Source organism: Macaca nemestrina, chromosome 2 (genome assembly GCF_043159975.1).
Source record: "Macaca nemestrina isolate mMacNem1 chromosome 2, mMacNem.hap1, whole genome shotgun sequence".
NCBI lineage: Eukaryota > Metazoa > Chordata > Mammalia > Primates > Cercopithecidae > Macaca > Macaca nemestrina.
The window spans coordinates 34,243,161-34,267,489 of record NC_092126.1 but is presented as its reverse complement, the minus strand read 5'-3'; the positions used below and the strand labels follow the sequence as shown (position 1 = coordinate 34,267,489).

Below are 24,329 nucleotides of genomic sequence, written 5' to 3'. Positions count from 1 at the left end.
ATGAGCCTTAGAAATTCCTCCCAGCCCCTGGCAGCTGAGAGTTTTCTTTTTGCCTTGTACAGTCATTGCTACCAGGTCATTATGAGGTGATCCATGAGGTAGAACAGCTTGAGAGATGCATAAAACTCTTCTCAGGATGGCCTTGAAGGAAAGCTTCCCACAGACAGCTCGTCCTCAAGCCTGCCTGCCCTATCTGTCCTTCAGCCTCTGAAGGAGATGATGCTGCTCATTTCCTCTGCCTTTGACCACCCACCCCAGCACAACTACTTGTACACACACACAAAAACACACATGCGTGTATGTGCACACACACACACAGGCCCACACAAGCTCAAGTTGGAGCACTTCTCCAGCTCCTGTATCCTGGTCTCCCTCGTCTGCTCAAAGCCAAGGTGACACCTTTTCCTTGGGGCCAGCAGGGATATGGGTCTCTGAAAACCTGAAATGTTCTCTAATGAAATGCATAGTCTATCTGCTATCAAGACAGTACAGAAACTGAATATGTACATTTCTTGGAAATATGGATTGCCATTTTACAGAAGTGTCTACCCCAGAATGATACAGATATCAGAAACCAAGGCATGGTTTCTCCATGGTGTGCTAGTTGTGGTATGAGAAGACAAAGTTAGAACTGAAACCAATTCTGACAGGTATTTGCAAGTGTAGAGCAGTTGCTTAGTGATAAGAAGACAGTTCAAATCACAGTGCTACCTTTTCCATGCTCCATCAGTCAGTGGTTCTCAGCCTTGGCTGTACATTGAGGCCATTCGAAAAGACTTAAAATGTGACGGTGCCTGCACCCCACCCCAGAATCTCTGATTTAATTGTCTGGTGTGCATCCTGGAAATTAGAATTCTTTATCCTGCTAGGTATCCAGGGTTGAGACCCAGTGCTAAATCATGAGAGCTGGCTCAGACGCAATGGCTGAGGTCCTGTGCAGCATCTACTTAAGCCCCAAATGCCTCATGGGGAGCTGTAAAGACAGAAAAATTAATGAAGCACAATTTTCCCCCAAGTAGCCCACAGTCTCATGGGGGAGAAACACGTGTAAATAAATTACAGCCCAGCATGGCCGGGGAGTTGTTGCCCTGTGTCAGGATGGGAACTGTATAAAAGAGGGAAGGGCTAACTCTATCCTTTGTGTGAAGAGTGGTGGTCAAGGAGGGAGTCCTGGGGATAATAATTTCTGGACTGATCAGAATTTGGCCTTCAGCTTTGTTGTTACTAGAATGTGGGTGGATTTGTTCTCCTTTTTCTGAATCATTAGGCCAGACAAGCCTTCTATGAGGACAGAGTCAACAGGGATGATAGAGAGAGCATGGGGAACTGGTGACAGGTAGACCTAGGTTCAAACCCCAACTCTGCTACCTCTGTTGTCATAAGATATGCATTCTATGGGCCTTGGTTTTCTTCATTGTAAATTGAGGATGTATCTCACTTCCCTTGCAGTGCAGTTATAAGGATTAGATATAAAGCAGCTAGCTAACACAGGTTCTACCTGTTATAAATACTCAATAAATGGCAGAGGCTATTATCTTTAATACCCTAGATTTATGTTTTAAAAATGATCTGAACACAAAGGGAGACAGAACTATAGTGTCAGTTCTAAAGTTCATTTTGGACCAATGATCTTTAAAATATTTTTGCTCAAGTACTTTTAAAAATATATATTAAAATGTATAGCTGTCACATTTTTTCACTGAAATCTCACATTTTTCATCATGAGTTTATATAGTGACAAAGAATGAAAATTCTAATGTATTGTAAATTTGGACATTTTATAATAAAACTCTTACATAACTCTTGTGACTGTGTGAAGTAGAATCTAAACGCCATAACTATTTGATATCCACCATTATCCATTTTGTAAAAAATGAGCAAGCTCTTCAATGTGAGTTGAGAATTGTAATTGTTTCTTCCTTTTCATCAACTTATATTTCCATTATCTTCCCCCCAAATTTTATCCTAATGTGTCTTAATAAAATTGGTTTGAAATTCTGTTAGATCACTGTACATTTCTGTAATAAAAATATGAATTAAAAATTTTTTAGTTTCTAAAAATTTCTAAAATTCAAAGTATTTTTTAAAATCTGAGTTTTTATTACAATTATTCCTAGTGCATAATTGATCAAAAGAACATAAATGTACTAGAAATTTCACAATTTTTGCCTATAAAAATCTATCAGAAATCAGCTCTTACTGAAACAGATAATGGGGTGTTTTTCCAATTAGTTTATAGACCTGTGGATGAGTGGTACCTATTACTAAAATGGGAGAGTCGAGCATCAATTCTAACTCAGTTTTTCGCTCTTATCAATGTAAATACAAGAAAACCTGTTCTTATAAATAAGTATATGGAAATAATAACTTGACTAGCAGTATTACTCAATTCTTTCCGGTTTAAGTTATACACCAAAAAAATTACATAATGGCCAATCATCAAAATGTTTTCTTCAATGATCTACCAGCTGACATCAGCACTTGCCAAAATTTATTTAAAGCAAAACTTGGCAACTACCTGACTTGCGAAAGGATTTTTTTTCCTAGTGAATCATTCATGTTTAGAATTATTCTTGTATATGATGCTACAGAGTTTTTACGCTCCGGAGCAATGGACTATGACAGTTAAGATTCAGAATAGGTAAAAGAGAAGGATAAGTGAAAGCGAAGGTATGAATGGAGAACAGGTCTCTCCATCACAGGCATTCCCAGAAGATCAATTTCAGCAAAAAATACATATGGATGTAGAGGAACTGAATACTGATTTTCCTTTTAAAAAAAAAAAAAAAAAGCCATGTTCTCATATCCCCAGAAGTGCTTTGCATTTCCAGATACCCCAGTTTTAAGACCTCTGCTTTAGAGAACAGTTTTTGTTAAATGTCTACGTGCCCTGAGATGCCATATTGCTCTGAGCTTCATTTCCTTATGTATACAGTAATTTTTCTTTATGTTTATTAACATTTTGATTTATCTCAAAATCTTCCTTAACAGAAAGGGGAAAATGGTGGTTAAAAATAAATCTTCCATCTGGAGGTCATTTGACAATAGTCATTCCCTAAGAAGGTTAGGACAAGTTATTCATTACCATTGAAGTATGTAGGGTTTTTTTAAAAATTGTATTTTATAATATTTATTCTGGTTATAAGAAATACTGCCTTTACCCATGTGGTAATATAGCCCTGAATTTTCCAGATTGTCCATCTTTGTCATTCATTTTTCCAACAGTTGCTAAATGATCCTTTGCTGGGTGCTGAGTGGATCCAATCTTGAGTTCTTAAAGTGTTAGTATACCAATGCTTTCTTTTGTGCTCAACTTGCCTTCTTTTACTTCTTGTATAATAAGACTCTTCTCTGCCTAGTTTTATTTTAAAACAGAAATAATGGATGTTTAAATCCATTGTGCTTAGGCTTAAAACTTTTTCTTCAGTGTGTTTATTAGTTAGAGGCTTTCTGGTGGCTAAGTTCAGAGAATTTATCCCTCCTGGCTCATTAATTATTCCCCTTGTAGGTGAGGCATTTTCCCTATCTTCCTACTCTTGAAACTCAATTACATAACAATGCATCATGGTCAGCAAACGTTGAATCCCCAAGGGTGGCTTAGAAAGTATAAAAAGAATATCATTAACGCTAGAACACCATAGGGATTAGAAATGGATGGAATGTTAGAGCTTACCCTGCCTAAACTCATCAAAAAAGAAAATAAGAGTGTGGAGACTCCCAGTTTCTCTATTTTGACTTCTGGGTCGTCTTCGAGTGTGAAGGACCAGGATCCATCCTCCACCCAGAAAAGTGTTATTTCATACTTAACTAGAATGTACCCTAAAATCCCCCTCACAGATCTCTTCTCACACCCGCCCATGCTTGTTTTGTTTAAGGAGGAATTGCTGAGGCAAAGTATTTCAGTATGTCCAAGGACCAGAAGTATATTTTCTCCTATCTATAGTTAAACTTTCATAAGCTGTTGTGAGTGTCTATTTACCCACATTAATACCTTATCTAATACCTGCTAGATGCAATGCACCATAAAGCCTGGATTGATTCAACAGTGAGGAGAAGCGGGAGTTGGTGATTTTCCAGAGAATTTAGATTTTGATTTCAAAGAATTCAAGCTTCCTTGTATCTCCCAACCCCTAATCCCAAATTCGATACAGTTGGCTATGTTTTGGTAAAGTTTTGTCAAAACCATCATTGGCTAGTAATGAGCTCTTAATCAGTCAGGTGGTGATAAAGGAGAATATAGCTTTGCTACTTTGACTTTTCTGTCAGCCTGGGATTGGTGGGGCTCATCCCTTCTTCCTTACAGATGTTTACGACAGTGAGCCCTAACCTGAATTGACTGAATATACCAAGAACAGAGAAATGTAGAAATTGTTCCAAAGAACAAATCTCAGTTAAGTTCTTAATGAGAGAAGAAATAAAAGGTAGATGACATGAGAAAAACATGTCCTTGCCAAGAACCCTATGGCGACAGCCACCCGACAGCACAATATTCGATTAAAGAGGGTCTTATTTGTTGTCTAGACAGGGGGTCAGATTACTGGAAGTACCAAGAGCCCTATGGCGACAACCACCCAACAGCACAATATTCGATTAAAGAGGGTCTTATTTGTTGTCTAGACAGGGGGTCAGATTACTGGAAGTACCAAGAGCCCTATGGCGACAACCACCCGACAGCACAATATTCGATTAAAGAGGGTCTTATTTGTTGTCTAGACAGGGGGTCAGATTACTGGAAGTACCAGTAGAAAATCACATAATCATTAAATTATAATGGTATAACAGAAAAGACATGGGCTTTAGAATCACACAATTCTCCTTGGTAATCACCATGGGCCACTTAACCTTTCTGAGGCTCTATTTACCTGTAAAATGGGAATAACAAGTAGGTGAAGCTTCCAGGATTGTGTGAGAATTTAATAAGTAGGTACATCATCTAGCAGGGGCCTGGTACATTGTATGCATCAATAAATGTTAATTATTCTCTTCCCCATCCTATCAACTTTAGTACAGTAAAGTTAGAGTTAAGATCCAATATATGTGAATGAATAACTAAGAGAGAAACTCCAGTGTGCATAAGATAACTCAAACCAAAAGATATGTAAGTGACTCTCTCAGGGTTTCACAAGAATCCTCCCTTCTTTTCATAGCCACATTTTAATAACTAAAATTCATGGATTATGTACTCATTAACTATTGAGCACACATTCTATGACAAATACTATAATAAATGGTGCGGCAGGGGACAGTTGAGGCAGAGGATAGTGGAGATATAAAGATTTTAATACCAAAGACAGTGTCTCTTTGAGTTCAAAAAACAAGAAAAGACATGTAAATAACTTATCACCACTTGTATGTGATAAGGTGGTGGGTACAATGAGTCATGTAGAGGGAACCAAGCTCTGTCAAATTAGCCAAACTTACAAGCTTTCCACTGCTTATTTTTTGCTTTTGTTTTGAGATGGAGTCTTGCTCTATTACTCAGTCTGAAGTGCAATGGTGCAATCTCAGCTCACTGCAACCTCCGCCTCGGGGTTCAAGCAATTCATATGCCTCAGCCTCCCGAGTATCTGGGATTACAGGAGTGCACCACCATGCCCGACTAATTTTTGTATTTTTAGTAGAGATGGGGTTTCTCCATGTTGGCCAGACTGGTCTTGAACTCCTGGCCTCAAGTGATCTACCGACCTCAGCCTCCCAAAGTTCTGGGATTACAGGAGTGAGCCACTGCACTTGGCCCCATTGCTTTTTAATATCCACTTGGATTCAGTCTTGTCTGTATTGGAACTCTAGCTCTAATTAGCAGCATGATCTTGAGCAAGACACTTTACCTCTCAAGGCATTTCCCCACCTGCAGAAGGGGAATAACAATCTCTCCCTGTAAGTATTTTAAAAGTTAATACATACTAAAGGTTCTAACACAGTCAACCATAAGAGTTACCTAGTTCATGGTCACTTTTCAAAGGAAACAAAGTTGAAAGTTGAAGTGGAGACCATTGGTGAAAGGGTAGGGCCATTTTATTTCTTAGAACAGAATCTAGTAAAAAAAAAAAATAAGGGAGGAAGTTGTAGACTAATGACTGTAATGAACTTAAGGGGTTATTTCTTGATTTTAATTATCCATGCTATTGCTACCCCCATCACCACAGATAATCAAGAAGCATGAGCCAGCACTGGCATAGCAACATGGCCTAGCAACCTGGTAATGCAGGTTCATGTTTTTCTTCCTCATTAAATGAATAAATGAAGCAACTTCTTCTTTTTTCTTTTTTTCATTTTGATTTCAGTGACAAAATGTTCCCTGCCTTTGGGTTTGGTGCCAGGATACCTCCAGAGTACACGGTGAGTGAGTGGAGATGGGATCTTCTCCAACTTTGCTGTGGTCAAAGGATAACTTGGGTTTTCTTCACAGCAGTCTCACTCTCTTGACTCTGACATAACTATGTCAGTAAGGCCTAAAGAGTCAGAAATGGTCTTCAGAATCAGTGAGATTAACTCCCCAGGGTTAAATATATTTCAATACCCCTTTTCCATGCCTAATTTCTCCTATTCCTCAGACAAGCACTGATGATTTGAGTAGCTCAGGTGCCCCCTAAAGAGTTTACAAGGTTGCCACAATTTACTTCTTAGGACAAAATCTCAGAGTATGCATTGAAACTGAAACAAGCACCTGTGCCTTAGTCTGCACTTTCTCACAAACAGAAACCCTATCTCCTGGTATTTTGGATGGGTCTTCTCAGAGGTCCAGATGAAGAGTTTCATTGTTTAGTTTCTTATAAATGTGGTCAGAGTCTGAGAAAACACTGAGGATGTTGATCTCCAGGGGCTCAGAACCTATCCATTCGTATATCCCCTAGGAAATAGAATTATATTGGCAATGCCAGCTGGGAAAGTCCATGACAATGGAGTCTACAAGCTTCCTTATCCCAAGTCTCCAAGTCCAAGTCTTGTATGGGAGACACAGAGAAGTTGTGAAGAAAGAACAATTATTACTTACAGAATTGGAAAGTTGAAATGTTCTTATGAAGACATTGGAATCCTATTTGGTTTTTATGATTTCTCATGACTGAAAAAAGGCAAAGATTGTGTGTAGATAAATTTGCACTGTGATGAGGCTGAGACACTACCGTGATATTCTAGACGCTCCTGTAGAACATTCTCCACAGAGAACTCATGCCCACTAGGTGGGCAGGGCCTTGGAGAGACAGCAGGGTACCTGCCCCAGCCTCCACCTTACCAGTGCCTCTGAGGTCTGAGCTAAGTACAAACAACATTGCCCAATCCTCAATTTCTCTTTTACTGGCTGTGTCTGAGCCACCGGTCAGGAGGTAGATGCTGACATTTGCTCCCTCACTGGAGCCATCACATAAAGGACTTTCCTCTTACGTATCCTTTTTGAAAGAGGAAATCAATCTCCCTGTTGCTCCTGGAGTGAACAGTGGGTGGAATGGCATGTCTCCCTGACTTCTTGTCCTTCTTTTTTGCCTTGTATTCCACACTGGCCTTCCTGCTGGGCATAGCTACGTAATTCTAGAAGCATTTATTAGAAATAGAGCTTGTGGAGAGAAAGAATGTAGAACAAGAGTTATCGACTGGTGGCCTGTAGACATTATTCAGGCCACAAATGTGTATATTTGACACACTTTTAAAACACGAATTCAGCAATTGCATATAAAATGTCACATTGCTGTCTTCTCTTGAAAACCTGAAAGGCCTGGCAACACTAACATTAAAAGATGACCTATACAAGAATAAGCTGGAGCTGAGGAGATATAGGCCCCTTCAAACCTGGAATGTAAGCAGGTGAATGCCTACTTTCTTCATAGAGCTGCTGAATAGCTCAATAGCCATCAGCCCAACTACCCAGGGATTCTTGAGGTTTCACCACATCCCCACCAGGTGTTCTCCCAGCCTCAGGATGGCCCAACAGGGCTGAGGACAGAGCTATGCACCATACCTTTTTCTCACAAATGACGTCTTTCTGGTTCCCTTCCTGGAGTAACTAATCCTTCTTGCTCTTTTCTGAAGTCCTCTTGTTCACTTGATCCCCTAACTCCATCCTTCCTGTCAGCAAAATCCCCTGATTCTTCCTGTTTCCATGGGCATCTCTCACATTTCCCCATTTCTGGTCCCCAAATATATTTCAATACCCCTTTTCCATGCCTAATTTCTGCCATTCCTCAGACAAGCACTGATGATTTGAGTAGCTCAGGTGCCCCCCGGAGAGTTTACAAGGTTGCCACAATTTACTTCTTAGGACAAAATCTCAGAGTATGCATTGAAACGGAAACACAAGCACCTGTGTCTTAGTTTCCACTTTCTCAGAAACAGATCTTGAGAAAAGGATTTGGATGCAAGTAGTTTATTTGAAAGGCGGAGGAAACCACAGTAGAGGTTGAGAAGTGGAAGTCAGTGTAGAGTATATCATCAGGTCAGTTACCGCTGTTGGCAACTGGTGCTTAACTCTGCTGAAGAACCCCAGGAGGCAATGTACAGCTCACATGGACCCCAGGGGATAAGGGAGCTGGGGTGTGTATACATCATCTCCTGTTAATTACTGATTACTCTCAAGGGTCACTTTTAGCCTGTCACTTGGGCAAGCAAGACAGGCCCTGGAGGCCTGGAAAAAACTTAAGGTAAACAAAGCAAATAAGATGACTGGAAGTCAACTGGCTTGCCCGGAAGTGCTGAGAGCAAGGGAATACAAGATAAGCGCCGAGAGCGTCACCAATCACCTCCCACTAAGAAAGGAGGTATCTTAAGTGACCTATTTTATAGATACCCAAAAGAGTCAGAGCTTGGAAATATCCTTTGAAATGAAATTATCCATAAAATACCAAATGATTCAATAAAAATGTCCAGACGCCAGAACATCCATCTTGTTTTATCAGGTTTTCAGAAAGAAAAAAGTAAACAATATGTTATTTGACCTTGTGCATAAGTTCTGCCAGGTAGAGGAATTTGTGTTGAAAGATTACAAAGTATATTACTTTATTATGTTTCCAAAAGTAGAGTGCAGTCTGTTTTACCTGTAGGTATGTGAAAATCCTCCTGCCCTGTAGTTCTACATATCACGTTAATGATTCTTAAGTGTCAGCTGCTTAGCTGAAGCCTTTATAACCATCACCATCCTGAGCAGACAGCTTGGGTTATTGAGTTTTTTTTGTTTTTGTTTTTGTTTTTGTTTTAATCACTGGGTCCAAATGGAGCTCAGCCAAATCTAAGCCTCCAGTCTGTGGCCAGTTCTATCTAGCAGCTATTTGAAGTTATCTTTCTGAAATCTTTTCTTGGATTTGTTATAAGTCTTATTCTCCCCTCCTGACAGCATTTATCTCAGTCTAGAAAATCTTCCTGTCACCTCAACTCCACAGGGAGCTTAGAATTCACCCTCCATCTCAGACTGATTGTATAAAGGCTTGAAATGGTTCCTGCTGCTCAACACATAATGAATGTAATGGGCATTTGTTTGCAAACTCTAAACCCCAGTGCCTTCTTACTGGATTAAAGTTGTAATTCTCCTTTCTTTCTGTTTCTTACATTTTAATTGGTGTCTAGGTCTCTCATGACTTTGCAATCAACTTTAATGAAGACAATCCGGAATGTGCAGGTAAAGCACAATGTGAAAGAAAACCAGAGCCACAGTCCTTCCCTTAGCACCTTTCCCATTTTAGTTTCTCTCCGCTGGTGTAGCATATTAGTTACGATTGTCCATAGCAGAGAAGCAGGCTTTCTGTATCCACATAAACCATGCTACTCCACAGGCAAGAGAAAGCCATGATAACAGAGCAGGAAAAGAAGAACTGGAAAAGACAGATGCAGAAGAGGTCTTGAGTTTACAGTAATAATGTTGATCCCAGTCTGGGATTCCTCTGGCCAAAATAATAATAATAATAAAGGAAACTTCACCTGGTAGGCAGTGATACAGTGTCTCTCTTTCTGTTTTCCAAGTGTTTTTTTTGTTGTTGTTGTTTTTTTTTTTACAACTTCATCTCTGTTCCAATATAAGGAGACGGGGAAACATGGAAATAATTTCCCACTTTCGGCATATCGGTCAAGGACATGGCCTCAGTGAGTTTGAACAAGCGGCATCATGGCTTTGTGCCAGAGAAAGTCTGCTCAAAGGTTCTGGTTCATGTTCCATTGTTTCCAGCCAGAATTCTCCAACATGATTTCACAAAATAATGATACTGAAACCATGATGATAATTATAATAAATTTTGTTCTAGAATGATTTTTTTCTGTTTTCTAAGTAACAGAGCCAAGTACATATGTTGCTACGAAGATCATAAGACATTTTTGCACTAGAAATGTCCATCTCTCTCTCTCTTGCTTCTTGTCAAGGAGGAAGGAGGCTAAATCAGGATTAATTCAGATCCAGTAGAGTGTGTAAGGCATCTAGCAGTTAATGGCCAAGAATATGTTATCAATACCATTGAGTCTGAACATAGTAACCTCCAAGACCCAATCTCCATTCTGCCATTTTTTCCACTAATGTATTCTTCACCCTCAGTTTTCTGTGGTTTAGACTTTCCTCATCCCCAACCACCCCCATTATGAAACCATAAGAGTGGTTTCCCCCACAGCAGAATGAAATATAAACCCTGGTATTCACCTGTTTTATACTCTTAGAATTCATCTGCCTGATACTTTTCAAGAGGAAATCAAACTTGCTTATCTTAGGCAAAAACTCAAGAACCAAAAAAAAGATAAGGAGCTTCTATTCAGCATCGCTTAATTTCAGAACCAGACTGCCAAATGACTTGGCATCTGTCTTTAGAGTGATAGGCTTTGGGGCAGGGCCAAGTGGGTGCGGGATTGTCAATGAGGTTGGGAGCATGTATGTAGGGCAGAATAGAACAGAACTGCTCCTCTGAAATACTCAAGAGCTATTTGGCAGTGCGTGGTGGTTATGGAGAGCAATCTCAGGAGGGGATTGTGTGGATAACAGGACCAATGTGCTGTTTCAGAATAGAAAGAGATAGAAGGATGAGCAGAAATAGGGAAAGGCAAGTGACACACAGGCACAGACAACAAGAGGAGCCATTTGAATAAAAATCATTTGTAACGAGATTATTGCTGTGGGATCAGAATGATAACATGAAATGTGCAGTCAAGATGTATCAAGTGCTAGGAGAAGCTGCATAGATAGGACTGCCTCTCCTGGCAGAGTCCCATCCTTTTCTATTTCCTGGGCTCATATGGCCTCAGGATGGAAGCCCCCCTTTAAATGAAGGGTTGTCCGTGATGATAACCATCACTTATCTGTACTCAGCACCCAGAAGATGAGTATATCAGCCACTTGGCTCATTCATCACACACTTGGTGAGCATTACATTTGCTTATTACTGCCTTAAGCTCTTTGGGGAAATACAAAAAATAAGTAAATCATGATTCCTGCCCACAAAGAGTATAATATATGGAGAGATGGTCATGGGAACTCCTGACTCTTATAGAGGGCACAGGTAGTATCTACTAGAGTCAACAAGACTGTGTGGAAACAAGTGCAGCATTGAAGCTGGCTTGCTAGTGGCTAAGAACACAGTCCTTAGAGCCAGGCAGACCCAGGTTTAAATCCTGAGTCTTGAACACGCTTGCTATGTGACCCATGGCAGATCATTGAACATCTCTAAGCCTATGTTTCTTCACCTATAAAATGGGTATAGTATCTATTTCATTATGCTATGAGGAGTGAATGAAATCTTATGTATAAAGTAGGATAATAAGGGAAATTTTGTGAAAATGGTTGCTTTTGACTTCAGTTTTCAAAGAGGAGAATGATTTCAGTGGGGAAAGAGGAAGCAACACTAGCAATGTGGTATTCCTTTTTATCTTAAGAACATAAATGTGATGTTGATAAGGACTATTTGGGAAATTTAATGCTTCACTTTTGCATGTGTTTGGCTATAAATATAGTTGGAGTGACTCTGGAACTGTTGATCTTTGCCAATTTCACCTCAGGAATTCAAGGAGTTGTGGAAGCCTATCAGAGCTGTCTTCCTAAGCTCCAACTTTACGGTCCCACCAACATTGCCCCCATCATCCAGAAGGTTGCCAAGTCAGCGTCAGAGGAAACTAACACCAAGGAGGCATCGGTAAGGAGGGGGTATTTGCCTTTTAAGGGGAGCTTACTCTTCCTTACCTGGATATTGGCCATAAGATCCATCTCACTCTGAAAATAAATTCCAACATTTCTACCTGTGTGAATTTGGACAAGTGACTTAACCTCCTCCTATCCTCAGTCTTGACATCTGAAACATGGGGATAATCCACCCCATCTTTGCTGGGTTGTGAGGCTAGGAGATGACACATGTCAAATGTCTACCACATTGTCTGAACATAGGAGAGACTCAACAGTGGAAGCCACTATATTCACTAAAGTATGTCATATCCACCTCCTGCCCTTGAAAAGAAAAAAGAAAAGTTTAAAAATAAGCTTGCTTTTCAAGGTACCCATACTACAGATGGAAGCAAAGCACCACAGAAGTAAAACAATGGATGATTTTGCCTCCTGGTGGTAAAGCGGTGCAGCGCTAAACATCACAGCAAAAATTGGTTTCACATTCTATTGGTTTTCTTAAGAAAAATGCAAACCAAGAATACAGTTTCAGTTTTGCCCCTAATATTTTAGAAGTAAATGTATTACCATAATACCTTATGTATTTATTTTAATAATAACATTAATACATGTCTTTTTAGCTTTATGATTTTTTTCCAGATTTAGTAGAATATTACCAATGTCTGAAGTTTGCTCTCTAATTTTATCCTGGGTACTGAGTTTTTATTTTAAAAAATACTACTCCTTTATCATCTTACATCAATTCATTTAACCTTCTTGCACTGTCTGCATGTTCTCAGCCTTCCTTTGTGTTAGAATGGATGGAGGACCATGCTCCTAACTCATGTCAACATCTTCTTTTGTGTACTTGAGCACATCTCCTCTGAATTATCCAGGAACTTTGACTCTGCGGTTATATTCTCACTCTTCTCCTATCATCTATTGTTTTCCTTTCTACTTCCCATTGTACTGAAGACTTATTCTCATTAACAAGTGCTCATTCAATAATATCTCCTGCATTAAGTTAAAATCTCCCCCTTGACTCCGCTTTACCCTTTAGCTACTGTCCTTAACTTTTTCCCACTTATAATCTACGCTCCATGCAGAAACCAGATTGATCCTTTAAAAATATAATTAGTGGGCCGGGCGCGGTGGCTCAAGCCTGTAATCCCAGCACTTTGGGAGGCCGAGGCGGGCGGATCACAAGGTCAGGAGATCGAGACCACAGTGAAACCCCGTCTCTACTAAAAATACAAAAAATTAGCCGGGCGCGGTGGCGGGCGCCTGTAGTCCCAGCAACTCAGGAGGCTGAGGCAGGAGAATGGCGGGAACCCGGGAGGCGGAGCTTGCAGTGAGCCGAGATCGCGCCACTGCACTCCAGCCTGGGCAACAGCGTGAGACTCCGTCTCAAAAAAAAAAAAAAATATATATATATATAATTAGTATTGGCCAGGTGCAATGGCTCACGCCTGTAATCCCAGCACTTTGGGAGGCTGAGGTGGGCGGATCACGAGGTCAGATCAAGACCATCCTGGCTAACATGGTGTGAAACTCCGTCTCTACTAAAAATATGAAAATTAGCCAGGGGTTGTGGAGGGTGCCTGTAGTTCCAGTTACTCGGGAGGCTGATTCAGGAGACTGGCGTGAACCTGGGAGGCGGAGCTTGCAGTGAGCTGGTGTTCGCGCACTCCAGCCTGGGCGACAGAGACTCCATCTCAAATATATATATATATATATATATATAAAAATATAAATAAAATTAGTATTACATCATTCCTTTGTTCTAAATTCTCTAATACTTTTCATGATACTTGGAGGAAAATCTAAATTCCAGATGTGGCTTAGAAGACACTATAGGATCTAATCTCTGCCTACCTCTCTGATCTTAATTCTTATCACTATCTCTTTTGCTCCCTAAATTTCAGCCACACTGACCTTCTTGCTGTTCCACAAACACACCAAATATATTCCCACCAACAGACCTTTTCACTTACTGTTCCCCTGCCAGGATTTCTCTCACCCAAACCTCCATATGATCCATTCTCTGACTGTGTTAACATCTCTGCTCAACTCTCAACCCCTCTGAAAGTTCCCCCTGGTTACCTTATCTAAACTAGCCAACCCACCCACCCACACCGTGTCTCAGCTTTACTTTTCTTCTTAGTACTCATCACCATCTGAAACACTTGAGGTGCATCTACTAACTTGTCTATTTTATGTCTCTCTACTTTCATATGGAAGCTCTACAATAAGACTTGTTCACTAGTATCCCTAGTACACAAAACAATGCCTGCACACAGTACATGCTTAATATATACTTATTTAAAGAATGCATATAAAACCACTCTACTTTTCATATGTATATGATGAAAAGCACTTTACATTTTCTTTTGTAAAATTGGTGTGTATCTTAAATATTGCACATCTTATATGCCAGAAAATATAGTGTTCCGGTTTTCATTGTAATTTGAAGTCTCTCCTACTTGAAAAGATCTGAATTCCCAAGGTCCCTAGAGAGAACAACAGTCACTGCATGCCTTTGGTTCAGTCCACTGGCCCTTCCCTACATCTCATTATCATCTTCAGCTACTCCGGGCTTGGGTCATTGAGTGACATGAGCAGTTCCTACAAGGGAATAGGAATAGTTTGAAGCAAAATTTTGTTTTAGACTCATAATTTTTCCATGTCCTTTTATTTACATAGTTGACCACAGTTCCAATCTCCTACCCAACATCCATTAGGTGACCCATAGCTAACCATAAGAAACAAATGGGCCTGATCTGTGCTGCATGTTCTCTCATCTCCTCTGTTCACTACATCATGTTCTTGAAGTCACTAACCAGTGATTTGACTATGAAAAGGACTGGAGACCCTGGGGAGCTAAGAGTGTGTTACTTCAAATAATTACTTTAGAATAGTGAATATGTACAACTGTGGTTATATTAGCCTTTATGCTGGGCAGAGACATTCTGTAAGCTGAGATCTTGTCCAGCAGAGATGCTGAGGATTTAATCCAAGCCAAGTCTTTTCCAGGAGTGAAAGCTAAGAAAATCCTGACTGCTCTCTGCTCATCTTTCCTCTTCTTTTCAGAAACCACGAACACTATTAATTTTTTTTTTTTTTGAGACAGGGTTTTGCTCTGTCACCCAAGCTGAAGTGCAGTGGCACAATCATGGCTCACTCCAGCTTTGAACCTTCTGGGCTCAAGCAACCCTCTGGCCCCAGCCTCCCAAATAGCTGGGACTAAAGGCATGTGCCACCACGCCCAGCTAATTTTTGTATTTTTTGTAGAGATGGCGTTTTGCTATGTTGCCCAGGCTGGTCTCAAACTCCTGGGCTCAAACAATCCTCCTTCTTTAGCCTCCCAATGTTCTGAGGTTACAGGTGTGAGCTGTTGCACCTGGTCAACCACCAACACTTCTCAGGATTATAGACCAACATCTCCACCGGTGCATGGACCCTGCAAGGCTTCCCCTAATGCATCTCTTTCCTACCACAGAAGTCTTGGAGCAAATTTGAACCTTCATAGATGCAAGATTTAGGAATAAGGTTTGGATGTGACCAGTATTTTATTTTATTTTTTAACCTCTTTTTTCAGCACCAGAACCAATTCTTCAAATGATAACTTGCTTAGAAACCTAACATATAAAATAGACTTTAAAAAATATACTATTCTTACCAAATTTGGTCTAAGGAGTAGTGTCAGAAACTTATCCATTCTCTTTAACTCCTTTATCCTCAAGAGCATCCAAGGCATCCCTAAGGGCTCCCCGGGGCCCAGGTTAAAAATTGGATGATCTCATCCCCTCTGGGGTACCAGGACTCATATGGCTAAAATGAGAACAGAACTAATGTAGGTCTGGATTTCAGGCTGATATAGAACAGCATGAGTTTTTGGCCATCACTCACTCCCTCAGGGATAGCTGGGTCTGCAATGAAAGGACAGGTCATTAAATGGGACCAAATGTAAGAAGCATCCAACCCACATATCCCCATATAAATTACCCCTATAGATCAAGAACATATGCTTTTCCCCAGAGGTTTCTCCTGTTCTTTGAAAAGTCTGTGGTCCAGAGTCCCTTGTTATCTCTGAGGGTCATAAACTTGAACATCTTCGGCAAGCTGTGCCAGGGAGTCTGTTGCTATAGGATTTTCCCCTTGATTTTGTGGAACTCTTCTAGGTAAAAAAAAAATGCCCCTCTTTATCTAAACAGGACCTCAAGTAGATGCAAAGACTGTAATATTTCATCCATGAGCATTTTCCCAGTGTGACTTTAGAAGGAACTGTTATTATTTGCTTTATCAGAAATTTCCATCAGGTTTTGATCCTGCAGTCTACAGCCTGGTGCCTTCAGCTAGATTAAACCTGGCAGGATCAGATTCCAGAATCCTGACAATCTCTGCAGGCCAGCAGTTCTTAAACTTTTTGTTCCACAAACCCCTTTAGCAGCTGGTAAAGTTCATAGAGCCCTTCTCAGAAGTGGTTTTTTGTGGTGTGTGTGTGTGTGTGTGTGTGTGTGTGTGTGTGTGTGTTGTTTTGTTTTGTTTTTTGAGATGAAGTCTTGCTCTGTTGTCAGGCTGGAGTGCAGTGGCAGGGTCTCGGCTCACTGCAAGCTCCGACTCCCTAGTTCAAGCAATTCTCCTGCCTCAGCCTCCCGAGTAGCTGGGAGTACAGGCACGCGCCACCACGCCCAGCTAATTTTTGTATTTTTAGTAGAGACTGGGTTTCACCATGTTGGCCAAGATGGTCTCGATCTCCTGACCTCGTGATCCGCCCACCTCGGCCTCCCAAAGTGCTGGGATTACAGGTGTGAGCCACCGCGCCCAGCCAGAAGTGTTTTTAAATGTGCAACATAAGACCCATATTATAAAGTAAACCAATTATATTAAAATGCGGTGAGCAAAATATTTTTTAAAAGGAAGATGGAGACATCATAAATATAGTAATAAAATGCTTATTTATATATTAAATTATGAGAACCAGCAGTTAGTCTAATAATTCTGTAATTTCTGAGTTGTGTTAAACATAAATGATACATTGAAATATATGTAGGTACTGTAATATAACAGGAAAATATCTGTTTTTTAATTAATAACTGAGCCACAAGTAAAACTAATATTAATTTGATTTGTTCATTATACTTATAGTGAAAAAATGATAAATTTTATTAGAAATCCGTGAAAATAAAAATGTAATTTACCTCAAGTTTACAGACTGCCTGAAATCTTGCAGTAGTCCACAGAGACAGGTTAAGAACCACTAGTTTAGATCAGCAGTCAATAAACTATAACTAACCTAAACTGTTTTTCAATGGCTTGCAAGCTGAGAATGGTTTTTAGATTTTTTAATTGTTGAAAAAATCAAAAGTAGAAGAGTATTTATATTTTGTGACATATGAAAATTTTGTGACATTAAAAATCAGTGTCCATAAATATTATTGGAACACAGCCTCTCCCATTCATTTTAAATATTGTCTACGGCTGTTTTCACACTACAGTGGCAGTGTTAGGTAGTTGTGACAGAGACCATTATGGTCTACAAAGCCTAAAATACTTATTAATGTCCCTTGACGGAAAATAGTTTCCTGACCTCTACATTATGACTCTAAAGTTTTTCAATGTGGTAGTATGACTATCAGGTTGTTTTATTTCTTTTATTTTTTTTTTAATACTTTAAGTTCTAGGGTACATGTGCACAATGTGCAGCTTTGTTACATATATATACATGTGCCATGTTGGTGTGCTGCACCCATTAACTCATCATTTACATTAGGTATATCTCCTAACACTATCCCACCCCCCTACCCCCTCCCCACAATAGGACCCGGTGTGTGATGCTCCCCTTCCTGTGTCCAAGTGATCTCATTGTTCAATTCCCACCCATGAGTGAGAACATGTGGTGTCTAGTTTTCGGTTCTTGCAATAGTTTGCTGAGAATGATGGTTTCCAGCTGCATCCATGTCCCTACAAAGGACACAAACTCATCCTTTTTTATGGCTGCATAGTATTCCATGGTGTATATGTGCCACATTTTCTTAATCCAGTCTGTCACTGATGGACATTTGGGTTGATTCCAAGTCTTTACTATTGTGAATAGTGCCGCAATAAACATATGTGTGCATGTGTCTTTATAGCAGCATGACTTAAAATCCTTTGGGTATATCCCCAGTAATGGGATGGCTGGGTCAAATGGTATTTCTGGTTCTAGATCCTTGAGGAATCGCCACACTGTTTTCCATAATGGTTGAACTAGTTTACAGTCCCAGCAACAGTGTAAAAGTGTTCCTATTTCTCCACATCCTCTCCAGGACCTGTTGTTTCCTGATTATTTTAATGATTGCCATTCTAACTGGTGTGAGATGGTATCTCATTGTGGTTTTGATTTGCTTTTCTCTGATGGTGAGTGATGATGAGCATTTTTTCATGTGTTTGTTGGCTGTATGAATGTCTTCTTTTGAGAAATATCTCTTCATATCCTTTGCCCACTTTTTGATGGGGTTCTTTGGTTTTTTCTTCTAAAATTTGATTGAGTTCTTTATAGGTTCTGAATATTAGCCCTTTGTCAGATGAGTAGATTGCAAAAATTTTCTCCCATTCTGTAGGTTGCCTGTTCACTCTGATGGTAGTTTCTTTTGCTGTGCAGAAGCTCTTTAGTTTAATTAGTTCCCATTTGTTGATTTTGGCTTTTGATGCCGTTGCTTTTGGTGTTTTAGACATGAAGTCCTTGCCCATGCCTATGTCCTGAATGGTATGCCCCAGGTTTTCTTCTAGGGATTTTATGGTTTTAGGTCTAGCATTTAAGTCTCTAGTCCATCTTGAATTAATTTTCGTATAAGGAGTAAGGAAAGGATCCAGTTTCAGCTTTCTACTTATGGCTACCCAATTTTCCCAGCACTACTTATTAAATAGGGAATCCTTTCCCCAATTTCTTGTTTTTGTCAGGTTTGTCAAAGATCAGATGGCTGTAGATGTGTGGTATTATTTCTGAGGGCTCTGTTCTGTTCCATTGATCTATATCTCTGTTTTAGTACCAGTACCATGCTGTTTTGGTTACTGTAGCCTTGTAGTATAGTTTGAAGTCAGGTAGCGTGATGCCTCCAGCTTTGTTCTTTTGGCTCAGGTTTGTCTTGGCAATGTGGGGTCTTTTTTGGTTCCACATGAACTTTAAAGCAGTTTTTTCCAATTCTGTGAAGAAAGTCATTGGTAGCTTAATGGGGTTGGCATTGAATCTATAAATTACCTTGGGCAGTATGGCCGTTTTCACAATATTGATTCTTCCTATCCATGAGCATGGTATGTTCTTCCATTTGTTTGTGTCCTCTTTGATTTCACTGAGCAGTGGTTTGTAGTTCTCCTTGAAGAGGTCCTTTACATCCCTTGTAGGTTGGATTCCTCGGTGTTTTATTCTCTTTGAAGCTATTGTGAATGGGAGTTCATTCATGATTTGGCTCTCTGTTTGTCTGTTACTGGTGTATAAGAATGCTTGTGATTTTTGTACATCGATTTTGTATCCTGAGACTTTGCTGAAGTTGCTTATCAGCTTAAGGAGATTTTGGGCTGAGACAATGGGGTTTTCTAAATATATAATCATGTCATCTACAAACAGGGACACTTTGACTTCTTCTTTTCCTAACTGAATACCCTTGATTTCTTTCTCTTGCCTGATTGCCCTAGCCAGAACTTCCAATACTATGTTGAATAGGAGTGGTGAGAGAGGGCATCCCTGTCTTGTGGCAGTTTTCAAAGGGAATGCTTCCAGTTTTTGCCCATTCAGTATGATATTGGCTGTGGGTTTGTCATAAATAGCTCTTATTATTTTGAGATACGTTCCATCAATACCGAATTTATTGAGCGTTTTTAACATGAAGGGCTGTTGAATTTTGTCAAAGGCCTTTTCTGCATCTATTGAGATAATCATGTGGTTTTTGTCTTTGGTTCTGTTTATACGCTGAATTACGTTTACTGATTTGTGTATGTTGAACCAGCCTTGCATCCCAAGGATGAAGCCCACTTGATCATGGTGGATCAGCTTTTTGATGTGCTGCTGGATTTGGTTTGCCAGTATTTTGTTGAGGATTTTTGCATCAATGTTCATCAGGGATATTCGTCTAAAATTCTCTTTTTTGGTTGTATCTCTGTCAGACTTTGGTGTCAGGATGATGTTGGCCTTGTAAAATGAGTTAGGGAGGATTCCCTCTTTTTCTATTGATTGGAATAGTTTCAGAAGCAATGGTACCAACTCCTCCTTGTACCTCCGGTAGAATTCGGCTGTGGTCCTGGACTTTTTTTGGTTGGTAGGCTATTAATTATTGCCTCAATTTCAGAGCCTGCTATTGTTCTATTCAAGGATTCAACTTCTTCCTGGTTTAGTCTTGGGAGAGTGTAAGTGTCCAGGAAATTATGCATTTCTTCTAGGTTTTCTAGTTTATTTGCATAGAGGTATTTATAATATTCTCTGATTATAGTTTGTATTTCTGTGGGGTCAGTGGTGATATCCCCTTTATCATTTTTCATTGCATCTATTTGGTTCTTCTCTCTTTTCTTCTTTATTAGTCTTGCTAGCAGTCTATCAATTTTGTTGATCTTTTCAAAAAACCAACTCCTGGATTCATTGATTTTTTGAAGGGTTTTTTGTGTCTCTATCTCCTTCAGTTCTTCTCTGATCTTAGTTATTTCTTGCCTTCTGCTAGCGTTTGAATGTGTTTGCTCTTGCTTCTCTAGTACTTTTAATTGTGATGTTAGGGTGTCAATTTTAGATCTTTCCTGCTTTCTCTTGTGGCCATTTAGTACTATAAATTTCCCTCTACACACTGCTTTAAATGTGTCCCAGATTCTGGTATGTTGTGTCTTTGTTCTCAGTGGTTTCAAAGAACATCTTTATTTCTGCCTTCATTTCGTTATGTACCCAGTAGTCATTCAGGAGCAGGTTGTTCAGTTTCCATGTAGTTGAGCAGTTTTGATTGAGTTTATTAGTCCTGAGTTCTAGTTTAATTGCACTGTGGTCTGAGAGACAGTTTGTTATAATTTCTGTTCTTTTACATTTGCTGAGGAGTGCTTTACTTCCAACTCTGTGGTCAATTTTGGAATAAGTGTGATGTGGTGCTGAGAATAATGTATATTCTATTAATTTGGGGTGGAGAGTTCTGTAGATGTCTATTAGGTCTACTTGGTACAGAGTTGAGTTCAATTCCTGGATATCCTTGTTAACTTTCTGTCTCGTTGATCTGTCTAATGTTGACAGTGGGGTGTTGAAGTCTCCCATTATTATTGTATGGGAGTCTAAGTCTCTTTGTAAGTCTCTCAGGACTTGCTTTATGAATCTGGTGGCTCCTGTATTGGGTGCATATGTATTTAGGATAGTTAGCTCTTCCTGATGAATTGATCGCTTTACCATTATGTAATGGCCTTCTTTGTCTCTTTTGATCTTTGATGGTTTAAAGTCTGTTTTATCAGAGACTAGTATTGCAACCCCTGCTTTTTTTGTTTTCTATTTGCTTGGTGGATCTTCCTCCATCCCTTCATTTTGAGCCTATGTGTGTCTCTGCATGTGAGATGGGTCTCCTGAATACAGCAAACTGATGGGTCTTGACTCTTTATCCAATTTGCCAGTCTGTGTCTTTTAATTGGACCATTTAGTCCATTTACATTTAAGGTTAATATTGTTATATGTGAACTTGATCCTGTCATTATATTAGCTGGTTATTTTGCTCGCTAGTTGATGCAGTTTCTTCCTAGCATCGATGGACTTTATATTTTGAAATGTTTTTGCAATGGCTGGTACCTGTTGTTCCTTTCCATGTTTAGTACTTCCTTCATGATCTCTTGTAGGGCAGGCCTGGTGGTGACAAAATCTCTAAGCATTTGCTTGTCTGTAAAGTATTTTATTTCTCCTTCACTTATGAAACTTAGTTTGGCTGGATATGAAATTCTGGGTTGAAAATTCTTTTCTTTAAGACTTTTGAATATTGGCCCCCACTCTCTTCTGGCTTGGAGAGTTTCTGCCGAGATATCTGCTGTTAGTCTGATGGGCTTCCCTTTGTGGGTAAGCCGACCTTTCTCTCTGGCTGTGCTTATCATTTTTTCCTTCATTTCAACTTTGGTGAATCTGACAATTATGTGTCTTGGAGTTGCTCTTCTCAAGGAGTATCTTTGTGGTGTTCTCTGTATTTCCTGAATTTGAATGTTGGCCTGCCTTACTAGGTTGGGGACATTCTCCTGGATAATATCCTGAAGAGTGTTTTCCAACTTGGTTCCATTTTCCCCGTCACTTTCAGGCACACCAATCAGACGTAGATTTGGTCTTTTCACATAATCCCCTACTTCTTGGAGGCTTTGTTCATTTCTTTTTACTCTTTTTTCTCCACACTTCTCTTCTCGCTTCATTTCATTCATTTGATCTTCAATTGCTGATACTCTTTCTTCCAGTTGATCGAGTCAGTTACTGAAGCTTGTGCATTTGTCACGTATTTCTCATGTTATGGTTTTCATCTCTATCAGTTCTTTTAAGGTCTTCTCTGTATTGATTTTTCTAGTTATCCATTCAGCCATTCTTTTTCCAAGGTTTTTAGTTTCTTTGCGCTGATTACGTAGTTCCTCGTTCCTCCTTTAGCTCTGAGAAGTTTGATCAACTGAAGCCTTCTTCTCTCAACTCATCAAAGTCATTCTCCATCCAGCTTTGTTCCGTTGCTGGCCATGAGCTGCGTTCCTTTGGAGGGGTAGATGCACTCTGATCGTTTGAATTTCCAGCTTTTCTGCACAGCTTTTTCCCCATCTTTGTGGTTTTATCTGCCTTTGGTCTTTGATGATGGTGATGTACTGATGGGGTTTTGGTGTGGGTGTCCTTTCAGTTTGTTAGTTTTCCTTCTAACAGTCAGGACACTTAGCTGTAGGTCTGTTGGAGTTTGCTTGAGGTCCACTCCAGACCCTGTTTGCCTGGGTATCAGCAGCGGAGGCTGCAGAAGATAGAATATTGCTGAACAGCGAGTGTTGCTGTCTGATTCTCACTCTGGAAGTTTCGTCTCAGGGGTGTACCCTGCCGTGTGAGGTGTGAGGTGTCAGTCTGCACCTAGTGGGGGATGTCTCCCAGTTAGGCTACTCAGGGGTCAGGGACCCACTTGAGCAGGCAGTCTGTCCATTCTCAGATCTCAATCTCCGTGCTGGGAGATCCACTGCTGTCTTCAAAGCTATCAGACAGGGGCAATTACATCTGCTGAGGTTTCTGCTGCTTTTTGTTGAGCTATGCCCTGTCCCCAGAGGAGGAGTCTACAGAGGCAGGCTGGCCTCCTTGAACTGTGGTGAGCTCCACCCAATTTGAGCTTCCCGGTGGCTTTGTTTACCCACTTAAGCCTCAGCAATGGCGGGTGCCCCTCCCCCAGCCTCACTGCCGCCTTGCAGTTAGATCTCAGACTGCTGTGCTAGCAATGAGGGAGGCTCCATGGGCGTGGCACCCTCCGGGCCAGGTGTGGGATATAATCTCCTGGTGTGCCGTTTGCTAAGACCCTTGGTAAAGCGCAGTATTAGGGTGGGAGTTGCCCGATTTTCCAGGTGTTGTATGTCTCAGTTTCCCTTGGCTAGGAAAAGGGATTTCCTTCCCCCTTGCGCTTCCCAGAGGAGGCGATGCCTCCCCGTGCTTCAGCTCTCACTGGTCGGACTACACCAGCTGACCAGCACCAATTGTCCAGCACTCCCCAGTGAGATGAACCCAGTACCTCTGTTGAAAATGCAGAAATCACCTGTCTTCTGTGTCACTCACGCTGGGAGCTAGAGGCTGGAGCTGTTCCTATTCGGCCATCTTGGGCGTGCCTGCCCCAGGTTGTTTTATTTCTTAAGGTATTTATCAGGTAGGGAAGATTCATCCCCTGAACTCTAAGATCAGATCAGACAGGAGTTAGGGGAAGGCAGAGGATAAAGGAAGGAGACACAGAAGTGTGATTCACTCAAGGGCCCACCTGCTCATGAGTCAGAAGTAGTCTCCTTTTGGGTGTGCCATCTGCCCTGGTCTTCCGGGTGCACTCTAGAGTGGGTGACTTATGATTCTGGTATATTCTATACTCCTTCCCTCCATCCCCAAACCACCAATATTGCCTCTTTCTGCCACTTCTCTCTGCACCTCCCTACCTCCTCCATCACTTCATCCTACTGAAATTCTTCTCTAAACTCTCAAGCCAACTTCCTTGTGAATATATGCAACTCAGAAAATATAGACATAGATGGAAATATACAACTTGAATGAATCTGAAAACCGGGATTTCAGATTGGAAATTCCTGGGAACTGGGA

The 24,329-nt window shown here is 40.5% G+C and overlaps 1 protein-coding gene across 4 annotated transcripts in view; it reads left to right on the top strand.

Annotated features, from left to right (window-relative positions):
* Positions 1-24,329, top strand: part of LOC105490381 (copine 4) — a 505,490-nt gene that overhangs the window by 470,302 nt on the left and 10,859 nt on the right. For all 4 annotated transcript variants that reach the window (XM_071090915.1, XM_011755904.3, XM_071090916.1 and 1 more), the window contains exons 12-14: positions 6,285-6,339; positions 9,553-9,604; positions 11,956-12,089. In XM_071090915.1, the coding sequence (XP_070947016.1) occupies positions 6,285-6,339; positions 9,553-9,604; positions 11,956-12,089 (241 nt within the window). The remainder of the gene's footprint in view (positions 1-6,284; positions 6,340-9,552; positions 9,605-11,955; positions 12,090-24,329) is intronic.